Raw genomic sequence first — 17,252 nt, forward strand, 5'->3', positions numbered from 1 at the left:
ATTTTTGACATTAAAATGCGTCTTCGTAATTGGTTAAAATTGACAGGGACGAAACAATCAACTGCATTTGTATAACAAGTTAGAACAAATGCAGAATACAGAATGTAGAAATTTATTTACCTACGCTTTATAAAATAATTTCTTACCATTGTAGCGAGTCGACTAACAAATTCTGTCAAGAAAGGAAATAATAAAAATAATAAACAAAACACATAATAGTTTTTTTTTCAAGTACAAGAAATGACAATCGTAAATGGCACGCTTATGTATGCAAAATGTGCGACTTCCTTCCTTTAATAATAATAATAATTATATTTAATATAATATATAATATAATATAATATAATATAATTATTTTTGTATATTTCCGTTTGCTGTTGTAGACTGTATAAAGATGTGATGGTATTTGTGTTGCATTTCCTTTTCGAAAGATTACCACTACCCTGAAAAAAAAGATCCTCTACCCCAAATAAGTATGAATTTCAAAAAAATGCTTCGCGCTTTTGAATAGGTTCAAATGCGAAAGTTTTTGTAAAAAGAAAAATGCGCCATTCACTCAATGTTTTTCGCTTTTGACTCAAATATGTAGACAATTACGAGATTTAGTTAGCCTTTGGCACAAAAGACAACAGTCTGTAATAATTAATACTCTGAGTCAAAAGCGGAGATAATTGGAGGAAGAGACGACACGCTTTGATACAACAGTACTACCAAAAGCATTTGTTTGAAGTAATAGAAGACTTAACGCAAAAGATTTCTTGGAAGAAGGTAACTAGTTAGATTTATCTTGGTACAAAAGCTTAAATGAATTGATTTAATGCTTTCTTTTTTTAAATCAAAAACTGAAATATCTATTTATTAATTTTTTGATTGCACAAGAAATTAAGGGGTTCTTATGAAGAAAGTAGTTTGTAGCCAGAATTTTATGAATTAAATATGTGCGAAAATTGCTTGTTGTTCACTTCTCATTTTTTATAATACATTGATTTAATTACTTGGTGTTTTATATTTTATATTCATATTGATTCAATTTAAGGAGCAAGTTGGAAAAATAGTCGATTAAGGTCTTCTCAACATATACTTAGAACTTTAAAAATTATAAGAATTTTTTCTACTTTTGCTCAACTCGGTGGAACTTTTTCATTGAGGCTACTAATTTCTTCCTTAATGTTATTCAGACTCGAACTGTTTTGTTTCTACTTAATCTGCGTCCGGTATTTTTGTCTTTTCCATAGTAGGCTGTTTTGGGTGTACCTATCTGAAGGTCTCTTATCAATACCCATCCATTAATAACCCTTTCGTTTTACGATTATTTTTGGTGTCTCTATCTTCTGATGAATTTAAAGTTGCCTAAAATTGAGCCCCTGCTGTTTCTTTTCTCTGAGGACAGAGATAAAGTGACTGGGTAGTCTAAAATCTAGCCGTAATCCCCGGAGCAATCACGATTTTAGCCGATCGAGTTGGGACAATGCTTAAACTAAGCAAAACTAAGAAAAATTAAGCAAAGATAACCAAAACCAGTTAGGAAACAAATTAAACGGGCCAATAAACTCCCAATGTTTAGAATTCGGCTGCCCAGTATCAGTACACTGTAGTTCAGTTCGGACAATATCGTTTGTGCTGCGGGTGTGATGGCTAATTTTCAGTATCAGAGAGAAGGACTCTAATTGTTAACCGTTTTGTAGCTTGACGTTTATAATTATTAGTTATATGTATATATCATAATAAAACTAACAAGTTAAAAAGCGGCACTATTTAGTTCAGTGAATATGGGAACATGGTGTGTGTAAACGCGTTAATTCTGTTATTTTTATTAGTAGGTACCTATAGTTCTCGAAGATGAATAGTGACAAGATTAGTGAAAAAATGAACGATTTGCTCACGTTCGTTGATCTTCTCGTGAAACAAACGTGTCGTAGGGCCGCGTACGATTATCAGATGCGGTCAAAACCGATAAAGGAAGACAAAGCTAGTATCTATTCCCTGGATTATTTGAAGAAAGTACACGATAAACCCCGTGAAAACATCTACAAGTTGGTTAAGGTACCCGCGTCATATGCATGTTGTGAAGTGTAAGCTAAACTGGCACACATTGCAGAACCCTCAAAAAACTCTTAAGGGGTTGAAGGTTGATAATGGTTTCAATGGACAAAAAAAGGACAACAAGTTCACGAAAATTGAACAGCGAATGTTGCTTGATTTCGTCGAGAAAGTTAAAGATCAAGCTCCTCCAAGACAGCTGTTGTGGATTGACCTGCAGCATTACCTCTATTATGTTTATAGGAATTTCGCTTGTCCTAATCCTGATCCTTCAGCCGAAGTCTTGTCTACATTTTTTATTTGTGAAATGAAGGAACTGGTGGATAAGTAAGATTTGCGCTTTACCTATAAGTAAACCTTGTAAAATGTTTCTGCTGCGATGTTTATTATATCCATATCAGCCATAACCCCACTTTCTAGGGCACATCAATAAAGCTGTAAATTTAAATTGAATTACGGAATTAAACCCATTGTTTAAGCAAAATGCTATTTTTGTTGAAAAGTTAGATGGCAATAAAATTTTTGTCTCAATGATTACCTTAACATTTATGCGGACAAGGGGATTCGAAGTTTATTTTTTAGCATATTTTACAGATCAAAAAACTAAACTTAATATTCGAAGAGTCATATTTCTTGTCCGTTTTATTTTTTTTTCGGTCCTCTATCACTTCAGCATTATATTATCTATTTCGCGCGAAATTTCAAGTCTTGCAAATTTGGGTATTTTTGGTAGCTATTTCTAACCTTTAGGGCAGTTATTTCAACAATATTTTAAACATTGTAGTTTAAAAAAGGAAGATGAGAGTCAAGTGTGGTTGAGGGTTTTCACATTGCTGAGAGAATATTGTATCTTTGCTCAGTGGCATTACACCAAAAATTGTGAGGAGCACGCTCTTTTAAGTATGGTGTAATTATTTAGAATGAATTTTTGGGTTTAATTTTTTCGATTTTTTGTAGAATTTTTCTGCTATTACGAAGCAATGTTGACCGCGGCCAAAAATCTGGTGCCAGTATTCTCAGACTTCGAGCGTGATGTCATTTACAAGAGATACAAAGTGTGCTGGGTTGACTTTAACACTTTTATTTTCATCCGATTTTTCTATGAAAGCGGGAGAGTGAAAACGAGACTTGCGGAGTGTGTTAAAGTGAGTACGTCCATGTAAATTGAGTCAGAGGTGTGCATTATATAGTTATTCCAGACAAAAAATGTCGCAGGGGAGGCTCCTCAGATGTTTACTCTGTTTAGTGAATTAAAAAAGTTGTGGACAGAGGAACAAAATCGGATAGGCTTAATTAAGTAGGGTTGAATTATTTTTTTAAAATCGTTTCATTAAAGTGTTTTTACTCTTTTAGTCAAGAGGGCAAATTAGCGGAAAATTCCCCTGAATTTGGTAAAGAAAAAAAAGTAATCGCGGCTCATAAAAAAGTTTTGGCGGGAAATTTTTGGGTGGAACGAACAAAAGAAGAGTGAGATATTCCCTCCTTGTTTTTGAATTTTCAATTAAGCGGTTTGTTTTATTTGTTTAAGGAAAAAGAAAATTGACTTAAGTCGATTGGATCACAATATTTTCGATTTGCTAAGAGATCGGGAGTTCTTTCCTGAGGGACCTGGCCTGAACAAGAACGGCCAGTGCATTTGTGAAGAGTGTTTAATATGTAAATATAAGTTGTTTTTAGACTGCCAGCCCGCGAATGATTTTATCGCTATTAGAAGTTCTGAAAGAACTACGGTTTGTCGTAAATGCAAAACTATGCTTAAATTGGAAGTGTTTCAACGCCATATAAACAGTCACGTAATGGATAGTGAATCACAAAGGCAGCCAATTAATAACAGACCAACAAATTTGACGCGTATAATTGCAGAGAAAATGGATTTTGTCAAAATGGGTGATCGGTCAGTAAGCCTAAGTGAGATGCTTAGCGAAAAATTGCGAATAAGCAAATCTCAGAATACAGAAGAGTGTTCCGATAAAATGGAAATGGACACTACAAAACTAGCTTTTGAAAAATTCCTTAGACAAACCCGAGATAGTCCTACCAATACCGAACATTTATTCAATAAAAATGGCAGGAATGTCATAAAAATTAAAAAGGATCTGTTGAACGGCATTTCTAAGAAGGAACCGGATAGCATGAGAAAGGATAAATCAAAGTGAGTACCAATAATATTATTATTAACATTTTGCAAAAAAACACTATCTGTAGTTTTGTATAAATGTAAGTATACTAATTCAACATTGTATTGGAACTGGCAAGGCAAATATTCTAAAATTCTTATAAAAATTTTATAAATTCTGTACACCAACTGGTTCGTAATATATTTAAAAGGGATATCCTGTTTGCATCCTTTTATTAGTCCTTCCACGTTAAGTCTTGGGATAGAATGAACCTTTTTTGTAACTTTTAGAAGAATTCTTTTTAAAAAATATGTATGTTTGGAGTTACTGAAACCGGTTTTTTTTTTCAGTTCCATAACTTCAAAATTGGAAAAATTAACAGCGAACGGATCCCAAGAGTAAATAAAAACAAAATTTTAAACCATCCTCTAAAAAATTTTTTTTAGAATTCCCGTGTCGATAAATACGGAAAAATTGGGCGAAACTGAACTTAGAATAAGGGATATTCGAAGGAATTGGCATAAGTAAGATTTAATGTAAACAATAAACCTGAAATTTACATGAATCGGTTTTTCATTAGGCCTTATCCAATGAGCAGAATAAGCAAATGTACCGGCACTGACGATGATTCCCCGTCGGGTAAGTTTTATAATTTCCAATGTTTTTATATCTCCAAGTGTTCTCTGTGACGCCATTCCAGGAGTTTGTCCCGGTCACGTGGAACCGGACAATGTGGAACAAAAGAAATGCGATTGTACATATTGCGAGGTATTTGGGGCAGTAAGTTTGGTAGTCAGAACTGAAATTCGTGTTATTTAGATCTGGCGTGTCTTGTTTGTTTTTAAGGTTCACAAATATGCGGAACTCAGAGATAGATTGCGGCTAAGACTGAACCAGAGAAGGGAGAAAAAATCAGTAGAGAGTCAGCAAAATTTGGTCTCGAACGGCGGTAACGCGAAAGTTAATAAAACTGAATCCAGGGTGAGATCAGTTTTTTTTTTTTTTTTAATCTGTCGCAATAATTATTTTAAAGGTTTCAGCAACAGCTTCACCGACGAATATGCCGTCGTCGATTTCGGTTTCGTCAGAACCGTCGGTTGGCGTCAAAGAAATTTCCGATATTCATGGTTTGGTGAATTATATAGAGGGCAATTCCGCTATCAATAAAATCGAACTAGCTAAAAAGAAAGCGGCTAAAAAAGCTCGGCAACGCGAAAGAAGGGTATTTATGTTTTTTTTTTGACTTAGTTAACTTAGTTAATGTTATGTGCAATTGCTTAGGAGCAAGAGAGAATCCAGGCCGAGCTGGACGCGAAAAGAAAAGCAGAAGAGAAAGAACACAGGAAAAAGGAGCAAGAAAGGAAACAAGAAGAATTAAAACTGTTGGAAGCGCAAACCAAAAAGAAACTCAAGAAACAAAGGCAACAGTTGAAGAAGTTGGAAAATGAGAGACTTAAAAATATTGTTGAGGAGACCATACCGGCCATGGTTACAATTAAAAGGGTGTCCAACACGGAAAATGGCACACCTGCAGTTACAATAACGCTGAAAGGGTACACGCCGGATCAAGATAAACTGTTGTATACCCTTGTGGAGGATCCAAAAGATGAGGGAAAGGATACTAAAATTGAACCGGTTGTAAGCAAAGAGTTGAATAAAGGTAAAGTACTGAGTAGGTTTTGTTGGCATTCATGTAGTGGCCATATTTTGCAGCAAAGAAAAAAATTAAAAATAAACCTCTTCAAGTTCAAGAGAAGGAGCCCAAAGTTGTAGCAAAAGAAGTGAAAGTAATGTTGGCTGTGGATAAAAATTCTTCGAAAGCATTTCCAGATACTGCGTCTGATAATACATGCAAAAAACCCATCGCAAAGGTTGTTAATAGAGAAGTGTTGCCGACTGAAGATGAAATGAGAGCGCTAGGTAATCTTAGATTACCTCCTGGAATTACCATAACTAAAGTGGAAGGTCCTTTGTCTAATCGAAATCGTGTTGGATCTGATGCAAGCAAAGCGAGCTCTATTGTAGGTAAATCTGGGGTAATTGTTGTAGATACTGAGAAGCTTATTCATAATAACGACGGTGGAGCTGAGTCCGTTAAAGTCTCCAAATCAAGTAAAAAGAAGAGGAAAAATAAAAAGAATATGGAGATGACTATTATAAACAAACCAATCGCTAACCAACCTAAAATGGTTACTTTGAAGAATCCCCTTTTCCAACAGTATCAAAATGCTAAACCTTTGGATAATATAGACAACTCAGCGCCTGCGTCTATATTTACTAGCGAAAATGGTATGGTCACAATTCGCAGTTCAAGACTACAGCAATCGTTAAATAATGACGCTAAACAGTCGAATGCCATGAAACTCCCTATGCCAATTCTTTCTAATATGATGCCCGAAATTCCAAACTTGATTAATCCTAATAAATTCACTCCAGGTAATTGTATAAACGTAACTGACGACGGCAGGCAAACTCCACTAAATGCTCAAGAAATTCTCTCTGGTTTGCCTGGTATTGAAATAACTAAGGTTGACAAAAAATTAGAACCAGTAGTGTTAGAGGATAAAGGATCTTATCCTGACGCTCAGGTCTCTATCATTCCTTCGCCTGGTAATGGCAAAGATTCAGAATTTGGTAAAGATGATGATGATTGGTTATATGGTAAGTCATCCTTTTTTAATTGTTTTGCTTCTATTCATTGGTTTTCACAATATTAAGTTTTGTTTTTTTTTTAATTATTTTAGATAATGTTTTTAAACCACGGGACGTATTAGAAGACGATATGGACGACGAAGAGTTGGAATTAGAAGCATTCAAACGTTTTTGTCAACAATCTGTCCCCCCGAAATGTAAAGAAAAAGTTGCTCATTTAAATGTTGCTGACATTGTTTTAAAGAAAAAAACTTGTTAATGGTTTACCAAGACCATTATGCCAATTGTTTCACTTAGTGTTATTTAAGATGTGATAATTTATTTTAAAAAATAATAATTTGTAATATGTTTCGTGAAATAGAATTTGCAACATTGGTTGTTAAGTTTTTATGGAACTTCCAAGTTATGAAGAATATACATTATACAGAGTCCTGCATCAGTGCGTCAGCATTCATAGCACCCATATTTATAAAAGTAGAAAAAAAGTTTAATACAAAAGTTGTAGGATGTGGGTTGTTGCATATTTATTTTTATGGTGGTTTTTCTTATTTTATACAGGGAGTTCAATATTTGGTTACAAAATAGCAACTCTCAAATCAGCTTTTCCTATTATTTTAAAATGCCACACTCTGTATTTTATTTTATTATTCAATGCAGAATGTAATTACAAGCATGTCTTGTTATTATGAATGTATTAAAATTCTCGATAGTTGGGTGTTCCTTATAAACTAGAGCTTTTACATACCCCCACACACACAAAAAAAATCTAATTTGGTTAAGTTGGGCGACCTCGAAGGCTATCCTATCCTGATCCTCCTCATTCAATCCAGCGATTTCCGGATTATCTAGCTCTGTTCTGACCTATTGCGCATAATGGGCTGGAGGTTCAACTTGTTGGAGCATAGTTGGTGGTAAATTAGTAAGTAAGGTAAATAGTTTCTCAAGAATTCAAGATAAATTTGACCGGTAAGGTGGTCGAAAAAATGCTAACCGATCATATTACTACCAATCAGTACATCCCCAAAGATTTATGGATTAACGATGTTGATAGTCCATTTCAGTCACGAAAGATGCGTGGGTTATCGGCGGCATAATAATAAAAATTGTTTGTTTACTCATTCGTTGTGAAATGTGGCCTCATCAGTAAATAACACCGACATAAAACGACGTCGATTTTCTTGAAGAGGTACTCTAGCCCACCGACAAAATTGTACCCGGAAAGTAATTTTCACTCATAGCCTGGTGTAGATCAATATGATAAGCATGATAACAATGCATTTTTAAAATTCGCTGAACTGACCTTTCACTAATTTCAGCCTCTTCTCCCACTCATGCCTGACTTATGTTTGAATTTTCAGTAACTGTTAACCAAAGTGCTACTTGATTTTCCTCATTGGTAGCCGATTTCTTAATTTTTACACTCTCTGTCTCGATAAAGCTCTCAAACAATCTAGTAAAGCTCCTTTCCGGAACTGAGTCGCGTTATTTTTGAAAAGTACCAATGCTTTTTTGGAATAATATTTCAATTCTGGGGCATTTATGGCTGGTACACTGCACTAGTTTAATGAGGATATTTATGGTTTTTGGTAAATATTTCTAAAATCATTAATACATTGGTGATAAAAAAATATGCTTCTAATTAAATTGTGCATTTAATAATAAAATAAAATACAGGGTGTACCATTTGAAAATGGTAAGAAGAACTGCTTGAACAGTTGCCATTTTTGTAACCAAATTTTGAGTACACTATATAAAATAAGAAAAACTTGTTTATTATTAGATTTCTAACATTTCTGTTACTATTTATTATTTATTATATTATATATTCTATTTATCTGGAACAAAACATTTTTTTTTCTAATTTTCTCAAGCGTGCAAAACGATCTCTTCATTTTTTTTATTTATTGCTCCTGAAATATCGAAGCAAATAAAAAATATTTTGGCACATAAGAGAACCTAAATGTGCCGAAAAATACAGGGTGTGTCATTAAAAATGATATATTTTATTGCCTTGCCCTTTTTTGGACTGTATATTTAAAAATATGTTTGAAATCCATCAACCTACATCCTACAACTTTTGAATACTTTTTTTCCACTGTTGTAAATAAGGAAGCTATGAATGCCCGACCATGTATATACATATATATTTTTTCCTTCTTTTTATCAGAGGTTTCTTCCTGCAATTTAGCGTAGATACTTTACAAAATGCGTGAAAACTTAATATCGTCTGTTCGAAAATGATTTATTAAACGCTAATGAATTCTAATTGGGAGTTGTGACCGCACATGGCAAATTTTTATTTTACGTCAAATACATCTCGATAGACGTCGCCCTTGTACAACAAAAATAGGCCAAGCGCCAATTACAAAATTTTCCAGGAGAGCAGAAAAACTTTTTTAAGTTATAATTTATTTCCACCTTTTAGTCATTATTCTTTTTTATGATTTTTTTTTTGTTTTCTGTACGGGTGAGATTTTCCGGCACAATGTGTATAAGCAATTCAAATAAGCGTTAAAAATGAGCTAATCTCGGATGCTCTGTAGATGGTACTGTGGATGCAGAATTGAGGTGTTGCCAGGTTGTCATTTTTTCTTGTTATTTGGTTGAAGAGGGGGTTGGGGGGGGGTACAAAGGTTGATCTCATTATGATATAATTTCAGTTAGTAAAGTTATTGATTGGTGGTCTTTCGACGCAACCTGGGTTCTTACTAAATAATAATCAATTATCTAAAAATATTGTTTAAATACTTAGAAGTAACTATATTTTGAAGAATTTTGATTGAGTTGTATCGGCAACGCCGATTCAATTATAAAAATTAATCCTCAATCCCAGAAAGATGCTACTGTTAAAGTTTATTTATGTAAATAAATAGAAAATAGGGAGGATGACCAATCGTTAATATGGGTTGGCTTAGTTGTTGTGAGTGTAAGTCCAAGGAAGAAAAAATAACAGAATTAGATTTCTCTCGCTGTGGAATTTCGGAAGTGCCAAATGATGTTTACACAAATTCGCCCACATTAGAAGTTTTACACTTAGAAGGAAACAAAGTTAGTTGTTTGGAGTCTGTTCGTCTGGATATATTACCTATATTACCATCTGTTTTAGTTGAAAGATCTGCCGCCCCAGTTATTTCAGTGTATAGACCTTAGGTATTTAAATATAAGTGATAACGAAATCCGAGCCATACCTCCACTTATTTCAAAGTTATCGAATTTGCAAGTATTGATATTTAGTAAAAACGGTAAGATCTCGTCCACCTCTTATTAATTTTTATATTACTATAAACTGATTTAGTTTTAGATGGGGTGCATCCAAATCTACACAAACTTAATAAACTGACCATGCTAGATCTCAGTATGAATGACCTAGGTAAAGTCCCAGATGCTGTGATGAGCCTAATAAATTTACAGCAGCTCTGCCTCAATGATACAGGAATTGATTTCGTTCCGGCCAACATTGGTAGACTCTCTAACTTAAAGATATTAGAATTAAGGGATAATAATTTATGTGAATTGCCTAAATCCATAAGACGTTTGACAAATTTACAAAGACTTGATGTGAGCGATAACAATTTATCCAATTTAGTATGTATCTTTTTTACAACTTATTGAAAAAAATCTTATAAATCTTTTTTTAGACAGAAGTCTGTGAATCGCATGGGAATTTGACTGAGCTTTGGATAAATGGCAATAATATATCTGAATTGTCAGTTTCTATAACCTATTTAAAAAAAATTAATGATTTTGATGCATCTTACAACAACTTAGAATCTGTACCAAAGGAGATAGGTCATTGGACCAAAATTACTAATCTGATTTTAAGTTTCAACAACATTTCATATCTACCAAAGGCCATTGGAAATTTGAGAAATCTTCAAGTACTAAAGCTGGAATCAAATTTTTTGAAGGAGTTGCCAAACACCATCTGCAAGTTGATTAACTTGGAGGAACTGAATCTACAGAACAATTGTCTCAACAAGGTACCAAGTGGTATTGGCCACCTTAGAAAACTAGCCACTCTAATATTATCTGACAACAAACTCCACTGCTTACCACCAGGTGTTTAATAATACAAATTAATTTTATTTCAAGCTATATTCGTTTCATTGTTTTAGAAATTGGAAGCTGCAGTGAATTATCAATTCTAAACATACATAACAACTTTCTAGCAAGATTGCCAGACGAAGTAGGCCATTTGCAACACCTAACAACCTTGGGTCTCATTGGAAATAGACTTTCGTTTCTACCAATTACAATCTCAAAGCTAACCAATTTAAAAGCATTATGGCTGACCCCAAATCAAACACAGCCACTTATTCATCTACAAAATGAACAACTTTCTGATGGACAAGTGGTTCTGACATCTGTTGTATTCCCTCAAACACCTCTAAGGGAACGTGCCACACCTCTACCCCCAGTAGGAACTCAGACAAGTCATATTAGTTTTAAGACTGAAAGAACTGAACCTGATGTTGCCACTACAAACTTATCATTAAGTAGAACTCCAACTCCCCATCATAAGGAGTTAAAGCGTCTGAGAGAAATACTTAGAAACAATCATATTTCAGTCAATCAAGTGTTAAATGTATCTGAAATTAAGGAGGCTAAAGTGACTCACATAACTGGTGACATCAGTACTTCCCAGACAAGTTTAAATGGTCATGAAGGAGAATCCTCTGATTTGTTAGATAGTGTTTTGGAACAAAAAGAGGAGAAACTCCAACCTAAACAACCACCACCTTATCATATTGCTGCGGCCTACTCTAAGAATGCTCATTTGTTTGCATATAGCCCTCCTAGTCCACATGACCAGCCAAAACAGTTTAGCCAACAGCAACCTTCCAACATTCATATGCCCACTCCAAAATTGGCTAACCGACATCAGTTAAATGAAAATATTCAACCCCCATTACAGTTATCTGATAAAAAGAATATGAAATCAGTTTCCACTAACACAAAGGAGGATGCAAGTTTCTTGTCTAAAAAAACTAGTTGGCCATTTGGGCCTCAGAGTTTCTGTCAAGTTTTTGAAGTCGAGCTTCCAGACTGCCATGAACCTGGAGATTTTCAAATTGTAGCTAAAAATGACGTAAGTTTTTTTGTTACCATAAGTTATCATAGGTGCTAAGTTCAGTAAAGTTATGAGCATTCTTTGCTAAATAGATTATAAAATTGCAGGGAATTTTCGTTGAAGAAGTTAATACTCAAGGGGTCATATTCCAAAGACTGCATGTTGGTGATAAAATATTGGCCTTTGATGAAACAGATTATACAGCTATAGATTCATTAGCTGCTTATCAAGATGCTACGAGAAGAATCGGTAATGTAAAGATTGTAACAGTTTCTAGAAGACAGGCATCTTGAATGTTATATAAAATTTACAAATATTTTTGTGTGTTCAATTTAACAGTGTATATTTTTTATGACGTTTGGTTATATAAGTTATATATTGTATAACTAAGCAAATTTAAAATGTGTTCTAATACCTCACATAATTCATTGAGTAACAGGCTGTGATTTTTTTGTAATTGTTTTTGTAACCTAGAATATATGTTTATTTATTGAGTATATAGCCCTGCTAGTTTTGTAAACTATTATTTATACATTCTGCCTCTTTTATATGTCTTGGGCTTTCGCCACCATCATTCATTGAAAGAGTGACACAGTGACCTGTGGGAGATTGTGAACGTTATTATGACATGCGGGAATAAGGTAAGGGGTTCTACATGTCGCGAAAAAATCAATGAAATGTTGTTATTTGAATTATATTATTTGGTGTTACTGTTTATCCAGATTTTATAACATGGTGTCCAGTGACTTGCAAAGTTTCAATTTGGTCAGACATCTTGCAAATATCCCAGAATTTTGTGCAATTTTTTTTTCTTTTTAAAGAGGTCAGAAAAATAGGGGATTACATCTGGACACTATATAATATGGTGACTTATCAGAACCAACAAATATTGTGGTGCTAAAAACTTGTTATTTGTTGAGTTTCAATTTAAACTTGAAGGTTTACAAAAAAAAAGAAAACATAGATTTAGGCAGATAATTTTTTCAATTCAAAAAGTAGGTTTGTTTATTAAAATGTTATTATGTAAATATACAGTATTTTGTATATGTATATGCTCTCTCTTGTAGTTCTGAAAAAATTGTATCATTTCTCGCAATATATCCTTCATTATATTTAGATAATTGTAGCTAAATATTTCGTAGGTGTTGTGTGTTACTTGAAATCTTTTATGCAGGGATTACAATAAAATATGCATTGTATAAACTTTTAAGCTTATAGCTCCAGGTATGCATCTATCGGCGTGTTCTTTTTTTTGAAGCTCTTAATATGTATAAATAATTACAAAACTGGTGGTATAATTAATTATAGTTTTTAATTATGTTGAATTTCAATTGACTGACTTCCATATTTATACTTTTTTAATAAAATGTTTCTTATTGGACTTTGTTTTGTATTTTATCTTGTAGTTTCATTTATCTACAGTTCTCACATTATTTTGGCATAATTGGGTGTCTGCGGAACAGTATATTTGTATATGGATGAATGATGTTAAAGTACTGTAGCCTAGCTAAGTTGGGACAGTAGTTATTCTCACCCTGTGTGCCCTATTTGCGGTCAAATGTATGACAGATTTCTTCTTCTTCATTGGCGCCCCCTTTTGTTAGGTTCACAAACCAGTGGATTGTTCTGTCGTATAAGGCTATTCATTCCTTCCACGCGGAATAGTATATATTTGTGAATATATGATGGCAGTAGTGTATCTCTCTCTCTCTCTCTCTCTCTCTCTCTCTCTCTCTCTCTAGTTGCTGTCAAATATCCGGCGATTTTTTAAAGAAATGACGTTGCCTAGGTGACGCATCTGGTGTACCTATCGACTTAAAACAATAACAAATCCCACTGATACATAGTTTCCCTTACATTCGTTACGACGAGATAATGAATTTGAGATAATAATCATTAAAATGGCACAGCTAACATATGTAAACAATTAATTTATTCATTTATTTCTTAAAAATAGGTGTTGTATATTTTAACTCCTCATAATTTAGTTTGAACTAGCCTTATGCTAGCTTTTAGCAATTAGGAAGTAATATAAGCATGGAAGGAAATAGTAGGGAGTCAAACAGAAACAGGGAAATAGATTGGTCGAAATTTGGTCTTGGTTCAGAAGCGGCACAAAGGGTCCGAGCTAATACAAGTGGGTTTGTTGATTTATCCAGTGAGGGGCATTATGCAGCAGGGGGTCACCAAGCATCTGGTGCGAATGAGCTATTCGCCGAGGAACAAGTATTGCCCATTCCTTCCAGCAATAACCAGATTTCAATTGTTTCTTTTAGGGCGATGTTCCTTGGTGGAAATCGAATTTTTTTATATCTCAGCCTGTCTTATTTGGCACATGGGATGGAGTGTTCACTTCTTGTTTAATAAATATTTTCGGAGTTATAGTCTTTTTAAGATCAGGCTGGATTGTTAGCCAAGCTGGGGTCATTAGTGCCGTGTTAATTGTCCTTTCAACAGGTTCTTAGAGCTTTTACAAAAGGCCTAACATCTACTCCTTCACTGAAATTTTTTTAGTGATGACAGCTTTAATATCAGTATTATCAGCAGTAGGAATTTGTGAAAGATGTAGGATTGAGAGCGGAGGAGTCTATTTTGTTCTGGGACATGTACTTGGATCTAGATTTGGGGGCTCTTTGGGATTGTTATATTGTTTTGGTCAGGTAAGCATTTTTCTTAAAGAAAAATTATATTTTCACTCATTTTATTCATTGTTTCAGGCTGTAGGTTGTGCATTAAATGTTTTGGGTTTTGGTGAATCCATGGCTGAGCTCATTGGTTTAGGAGATTCAACATGGGCAGTGAGAATCATTGCAATATTTGCAGTATTACTACTTAGCATCATAAATGTTGCTGGAGTTAAGTGGGTGATTAAATTACAATTTATTTTGTTACTTATATTGTTGTTGGCCGGTCTAGACTTTATGGTAGGTAGCTTTGTTCATACTGATGAGGGTAAGTGGTTATAATTTTATCGTTGAACTATTTATGGGAGATACATTTTAGAACATGGATTTGATGGTTGGATAAGTGACAATATAGAAAAAAATTTATGGTCTGACTACAAAGATAAATACGGTTGGTTTACTGTCTTTGGAGTGTTTTTCCCAACTATAACTGGTATATTATCAGGAATAAACATGAGTGGAGACTTAAAGGCTCCTTCCACAAATATTCCAAATGGAACTTTGTCTGCCATAAGTTTTGCTACATTTCTTTATTTAGTTTTTATTGTATTTTTGGGAGCTACTTGCCAAAGAAAGTTCCTCCAGGAAGATTTTATGATAGCCTCTAAAGTATCTTTCTTTGGTGTCCTATTTTTGGCTGGGCTATATGTTTCTTCCATGTCAAGTTGCCTGGGCGCCATGTATGGAACACCCAGAGTGTTGCAATCTATTGCTTTGGAAAATGTGATTCCCGGCATTGGAATTTTAGGAATGGGAGTAAGCAGTTCAATAACTTAGTGCTTTGGTTTGTAATTTTCATTTCCATTGTAGAGAGGACCAAATAAAGTACCTTTATATTCCATGGCTGTTGTAGCCACTGTGACTTTCGCATTTATTTTAATTGGAGAAATCAACACATTAGCTCCTATAGTAACAATGCCTTATTTATTAACATACGCTTGTATTGATTACTCCTACTTTGCACTTGCACAAACTTTTGATATACAACATCAGAGGGAACAGAGGTTTCATAGGCCAAGAATTCAGACTACTATAAGTGTGGATTCTGATCAAAATGATTTGGATAGACTTTTTCCCGAAAGGACTAGACATAAAATGTTAAGGGTGAATAAAATTTTTTATGTTTGGGATTGGTATAGTAAAATTCATTTTTAGGGCGAATCTAGTTCCAATTCCCCAAGCAGTCCCAGTGATAACACAGAAACTACACCTATAACACCCAGACCCCATATTCACTCAAAACAAAAGAACTGGTATTCGAACTTGTGTAATAGGTGGCTCTCTTTGATAGGGGTGCATTTTCAATGCAGTAATTTTGATTCACTAAATAAATAAATTCGTTTTAGGCGGCAATCAAAATCCTAATTATGTTTTTTGTTAGCTGGGTTTATGCGATCGTGTGTATTAGCGTTGTTTTCTTGGTGTGGTTGTATATTGGTACAGCAAATCCTGCGGTAAAACCCGGATTAGCGTCAGAGTTCCATTTTTTTAGATGGATGAAAAGTGTGATTTTACGTTGCTGCGGGTGAGTGTGTAGTTAGTTATATTTGAATTGCGACTATTTTTTTTTTAAGAAAAAGGGTGACGGACTACGAGCAAATTATCGTAACACCTGTTCATCCAGGCTTAGATGTCGTCTCAGCTCAATTAAACGAGGACAATGAAGACTTTTCTAGTCGAAGGAGGTACCACCAATCGGAAACTGTCACTGGCCATATGGTCGATATCGATGACTAAATATCATTACTATAAATGTTTTGACACCCTATTACTTGTATTTATTTTTGCTTTGTTAATACTCGCAATTGTTGATCAGCTATTAGATTATTTACTAAATTATTTTGAGTATAGGGTGTTATATTACAAAACGCTAACGAATTCTAAATTATTCCGATTAACAAGGACTTCCAACTGCCAAACTGTTTTTACATATAAAGGGCCACTTGATTCCGTTCCTGGGAGACACGCAACGAATTAGCCTCGCTTCGACCCTGCACAAATACAAATATTCGCCGATTTTTTTCATGAAACAGCCTCAGTAATACTTCTAAAATACTTATATCGTTGGATTATTGTGGCGATTTTTTAATATTTATTTTGGTTTGATTAAATTTAGATTGGGCGTCTGAACTTCCCAGGAACGGATCCAGGACCGCTTCTATAAAGGTATTTCGTTAAATTTGGATGTGTTGGTACAATCTTGCAAATCCTCGTCAAGTGTGACGCGATTAATTTACAAGCCTATGTTTACCGGGGCTTTCGTCAATTTTGTACCCATCCATTTAAATCTGGCGAACATTATATGGTGACAGACACTTTGTAGTGTCGACCGATATATGAAGCAATGTATTTTGTGACTACTATTTCTATATTAATAAAGAGTACAAATAATTAATATGCATTTTTCTCACACTGAAGAGTTTATTTTATTACAAAGTGCTTCTTATTCTTAGCAATGCTATTAACTTCACGGGGTGTGAAGTTTGAATCATTGAAACCTCTCTTCGATTTTTTTCTGGGTTTAATTTGAAAATGAATAAAATAAATCCTGAAGGTTTGAGGCTTGTTGGGATATATTAAAGTAATAAAGTATATATTTTACCTGATCTCCTGACACTTAAGGAATAGGTAGGTTGTTGGGATTTTTTTTATTGTCCTCTGAACTTGTCGATAGTTAAGGTATAGCGT

At 34.2% G+C, this 17,252-nt stretch overlaps 3 protein-coding genes across 11 annotated transcripts; all 3 read left to right on the plus strand.

Annotated features, from left to right (window-relative positions):
* Window positions 1-1,442: 1,442 nt before the first annotated feature.
* Window positions 1,443-7,201, plus strand: LOC132695608 (uncharacterized). Of its 5 annotated transcripts, none has more exons than XM_060659962.1 (17): window positions 1,443-2,043; window positions 2,099-2,367; window positions 2,825-2,940; window positions 2,998-3,185; window positions 3,240-3,337; window positions 3,394-3,507; window positions 3,569-4,192; window positions 4,508-4,555; window positions 4,604-4,681; window positions 4,738-4,796; window positions 4,858-4,946; window positions 5,004-5,138; window positions 5,191-5,379; window positions 5,439-5,817; window positions 5,871-6,077; window positions 6,207-6,818; window positions 6,902-7,201. In XM_060659962.1, exons 1-17 carry the CDS (start codon window positions 1,840-1,842, stop codon window positions 7,066-7,068), a joined length of 3,576 nt encoding a protein of 1,191 aa, XP_060515945.1. In that variant the 5' UTR covers window positions 1,443-1,839; the 3' UTR covers window positions 7,069-7,201. The 5 variants fall into 5 exon arrangements, with proteins under 5 accessions (XP_060515945.1, XP_060515942.1, XP_060515943.1 ...); XM_060659959.1 differs by having other exon boundaries at window positions 1,443-1,758; window positions 1,818-2,043; window positions 5,871-6,818; XM_060659960.1 differs by having other exon boundaries at window positions 1,443-1,758; window positions 1,821-2,043; window positions 5,871-6,818.
* Window positions 7,202-9,519: 2,318 nt separating this feature from the next.
* Window positions 9,520-13,211, plus strand: LOC132708703 (protein lap1-like). 4 transcript variants are annotated; one of them, XM_060681222.1, is made up of 6 exons: window positions 9,523-9,857; window positions 9,916-10,051; window positions 10,111-10,394; window positions 10,448-10,868; window positions 10,925-11,898; window positions 11,988-13,211. In XM_060681222.1, the coding sequence occupies exons 1-6, from the start codon at window positions 9,711-9,713 to the stop codon at window positions 12,171-12,173; spliced, it is 2,148 nt and encodes a 715-aa protein (XP_060537205.1). In that variant the 5' UTR covers window positions 9,523-9,710; the 3' UTR covers window positions 12,174-13,211. The 4 variants fall into 4 exon arrangements, with proteins under 4 accessions (XP_060537207.1, XP_060537205.1, XP_060537204.1 ...); XM_060681221.1 differs by having other exon boundaries at window positions 9,524-9,857; window positions 10,105-10,394; XM_060681224.1 differs by lacking the exons at window positions 10,448-10,868; window positions 10,925-11,898; window positions 11,988-13,211 and having other exon boundaries at window positions 9,520-9,857; window positions 10,111-10,164; window positions 10,221-10,257.
* Window positions 13,212-13,648: 437 nt separating this feature from the next.
* On the plus strand, window positions 13,649-16,959 carry LOC132695692 (solute carrier family 12 member 8). Of its 2 annotated transcripts, XM_060660109.1 has the most exons (10): window positions 13,649-14,106; window positions 14,157-14,337; window positions 14,395-14,540; window positions 14,598-14,832; window positions 14,884-14,955; window positions 15,010-15,320; window positions 15,375-15,668; window positions 15,720-15,857; window positions 15,911-16,089; window positions 16,139-16,959. In XM_060660109.1, the coding sequence occupies exons 1-10, from the start codon at window positions 13,918-13,920 to the stop codon at window positions 16,299-16,301; spliced, it is 1,908 nt and encodes a 635-aa protein (XP_060516092.1). In that variant the 5' UTR covers window positions 13,649-13,917; the 3' UTR covers window positions 16,302-16,959. The 2 variants fall into 2 exon arrangements, with proteins under 2 accessions (XP_060516092.1, XP_060516091.1); XM_060660108.1 differs by having other exon boundaries at window positions 14,884-15,320.
* Window positions 16,960-17,252: the final 293 nt, after the last annotated feature.

Source organism: Cylas formicarius, unplaced genomic scaffold (genome assembly GCF_029955315.1).
Source record: "Cylas formicarius isolate icCylForm1 unplaced genomic scaffold, icCylForm1.1 PGA_scaffold_12__32_contigs__length_19106922, whole genome shotgun sequence".
Taxonomy (NCBI): Eukaryota; Metazoa; Arthropoda; class Insecta; order Coleoptera; family Brentidae; genus Cylas; species Cylas formicarius.